Source organism: Melozone crissalis, unplaced genomic scaffold, assembly GCF_028551555.1.
Source record: "Melozone crissalis strain CALT ecotype California unplaced genomic scaffold, PUWL_Pcris_2 ptg000231l_1, whole genome shotgun sequence".
In the NCBI taxonomy this organism is placed as follows: domain Eukaryota; kingdom Metazoa; phylum Chordata; class Aves; order Passeriformes; family Passerellidae; genus Melozone; species Melozone crissalis.
The window spans coordinates 1,944,066-1,947,174 of record NW_026535993.1 but is presented as its reverse complement, the minus strand read 5'-3'; the positions used below and the strand labels follow the sequence as shown (position 1 = coordinate 1,947,174).

Here is a 3,109-nt window from a genome sequence, read left to right as displayed (position 1 = left end):
TCTGCCCATGGACAGCACCAGCATCCCCTTTGCTGGAGCCATCAGGCTCAGTCTGAGCTGTCCTTTGTCCCATCTGCAATCAGAACCTGCCCCAGCCCATGCCCTGCAAACAGGCAGGGTTCTGTAGGGCCAAGGAGAGGGCACAGAGATTTGGGGTCTGTGAGTGCTGGCAGGGAGAGATCAGGCACAGGAAAACACCTGCAGGAGGGAAATCTCCAGGAAGCAGAGAGAAGATCAGGCAATGAGAGAAAACAAACCCCAGCAATGCTGTGGCAGGGAGAGTTTAGAGATGCCCACCGGATCCCCTCCAGTGCAGCCCCTCCCTCTGAACAAGCCCCCTCCCTCCTGTGCCCCAGCCCAGCCTCTGCCCTCAGGGCCGGGGCTCCAAGGCGTGCAGCCCCTCCTGTGCAGGCAGAGCTGCAGCAGAGCCGTGGGGCAGCTCTGCAGCCCCGGGCCCAGTTCCCTCTGCAGAGCACAGGGCTGGGAGCAGCTGCCCGGCCCTGGGGGCTCTGGAGGGGGCACAGCTGGCTCAGGGTGACGCTGTCCCCAGTGCCCGGCTCTGGGCAATGCTGTCAGGGCAGCCAGGGAAGGAGCTGCACCTCCCTCAATCCAATGCCATCAGAAGGACACCTGGAATATCCCTGAAATTTCAGTCCAAGCTTTGAGCTTCCCTCCAGGATACAAACCTGTCCTGTAGTATCTCTGTGTTATCTAAAAGCCCCACGGTGAGACACAGAAGGTCTGTGATGAGAAAATGCTGTTGGGTTGGTGAAATGAACTCTGTCTGTCTCTGGGTACAAACGTGGGGCTGAGACCTTGAGAAGGGGATGGACATTTGGTGGACTGTGGGGATCCATCTGCTCTCAGCAATGTCAGGATGGCTTTTAAAGGAAACATGGGAGGGTGATCATCCTCTGTCTGGGAAAGGTAAAAGCCCAGAGAATCCTGGAACAGGACAGGGTGACAGACCTCCTTCCCTTCCTCTCCACTCACCACCTTGCCTCAGAGAACTCACGGTTCTCCCTGAGGGCAGCAGAAATGCAAAGAGTTTCTGACATCCAAAAATAATCAGCAGGGGAGATGAAGAAAAGCTGTAAATAACACTAGTACATTTAAAGAGACTTTACCATTCCTGTTCTCTGGCAGTGGGAGGGCAGATACTGACAGGGCTTTCTGTGTTAACAGAGATTCAAAGAGGAACATGAGGACAGCTCCCTGTCCCTCTCCTATGTCTGCACAGCAAGGCTGAATTATAAAAACCTCTGTGTGTACCTGCCCTGAACCTGAAGTCCCAGTCAGGCAGCACCAGCCAGGGCTCCACACTTGGAGCTGAAGGAAAATCTGCTGGAAATTGAAAAGGGTGTCAGAGTATGACAGGAGAAGGGTCTGTGGGAAAAGGCTTTGATTTTGCTGGAAGAAGTTTCTCCCAACCGGTCACTGACTTTTCTCCATGAACAGTTCCCAATGGCCAGAGACAGCAAATGTCCAACAGCAGCTCCATCAGGCACTTCCTCCTGCTGGCATTGGCAGACACGCGGCAGCTGCAGCTCCTGCACTTCTGCCTCTTGCTGGGCATCTCCCTGGCTGCCCTCCTGGGCAACGGCCTCATCATCAGCGCCGTAGCCTGCGGCCACCACCTGCACACGCCCATGTTCTTCTTCCTGCTCAACCTGGCCCTCAGCGACCTGGGCTCCATCTGCACCACTGTCCCCAAAGCCATGCACAGTTCCCTCTGGGACACCAGGGACATCTCCTACTCAGCATGTGCTGCACAGCTCTTTTTGTTTGTCTTTTTCATTTCAGCAGGGTTTTTTCTCCTGACTATCATGTGCTATGACCGCTACATGTCCATCTGCAAACCCCTGCACTACGGGACCCTCCTGGGCAGCAGAGCTTGTGCCCACATGGCAGCAGCTGCCTGGGCCAGTGACTTTCTCAATGCTCTGCTGCACACAGCCAATACATTTTCCCTGCCCCTGTGCCATGGCAATGTCCTGGGCCAGTTCTTCTGTGAGGTGCCCCAGATCCTCAAGCTCTCCTGCTCACACTCCACCTTCAGAAAAATTTGGATTTCATTGGTTGCTGTCTATTTAGGTTTTGGCTGTTTTGTGTTCATGGTTTTCTCCTATGTGCAGATTTTGAGGGCTGTGCTGAGGATCCCCTCTGAGCAGGGACGGCACAAAGCCTTTTCCACCTGCTTCCCTCACCTGGCCATGGTCTCCCTGTTTCTCAGCACTGCCTTTTTTACCTACCTGAAACCCTCCTCCATTTCTTCCCTATCCCTGGATCTGTCAGTGTCAGTTATGTACTCGGTGGTGCCTCCAGCCCTGAACCCTCTCATCTACAGCCTGAGGAACCAGGTGCTCAAGGCTGCAGTGTGGAGAGTGATGACTGGAAAATTTAGAAAACATTAAACTGGTTGCCAATTTCAGCGTATCTCTTGTAATAAAAGTCATATTTGGCACATTTGTTGGATTGCTTCTTTTCCCATCTGTTTTGATTTTTTAATATTCACCCTAAACCAAGGCCATTGTTTCTGCCATTTCTAGTTTTGTTTCTCTCCACCTTCCCTGTGGCCCCAGACTGTGTCAACGGGACCTCTGTTCTGAATGGCTTCAAATGAAATAAGGGATCTCTCAGCATAATTTTCAAGGGAGATTCCCCTTATGTTGCCTTCTCTGGAGCTGCAGCAGCAATGTCTGTGTGTAGAGCTGGGGCAGATCAGGGCTGGCACAGCAGCTGTGCCCAGCAGCAGCAGCACTTGGTGTTGCCAGTGCTGCTGCCGTGGCCCTGCCCCGCTGCCCTGGTGGCCCTGGTGTTGCTGCAGGGCCTGAGTGCTCTCGGGGCCAGGCACAGCCCTGGGGGTGGCAGTGCCGGGGCTGCAGCAGGGACAGGCCATGGGCACTGCTGGGGCAGCGCTGACGCCTCAGCCCAGGGCCTGGGGGCTCCAGGCTCCTTGCCCAGGCTCTCTCAAGAACACGCCCAGGCCAATGCTCAGCACAGAAAAGCCCCGTGAGCAGCCCCAGGCTGGCCATGGGCAGGCTGGGGGCAAACAGCATGGCTGGGGCTCTGCAAGGGGCCTGGGGCAGACGGGAAGGAGCAGCAGAGC

The 3,109-nt window shown here is 55.2% G+C and overlaps 1 protein-coding gene across 1 annotated transcript; it reads left to right on the top strand.

Annotated features, from left to right (window-relative positions):
• The first annotated feature begins 1,481 nt into the window (after positions 1-1,481).
• LOC128949407 (olfactory receptor 14A16-like) lies at positions 1,482-2,414 on the top strand. Its single transcript, XM_054294270.1, has one exon. It carries the CDS (start codon positions 1,482-1,484, stop codon positions 2,412-2,414), a length of 933 nt encoding a protein of 310 aa, XP_054150245.1.
• The last annotated feature ends 695 nt before the right edge of the window (positions 2,415-3,109 follow it).

Coding starts and splice junctions, on each gene's coding strand:
- LOC128949407 (XM_054294270.1), top strand. CDS start 1,482: ATGTCCAACAGCAGCTCCATCAGGCACTTCCTCCTGCTGGCATTGGCA.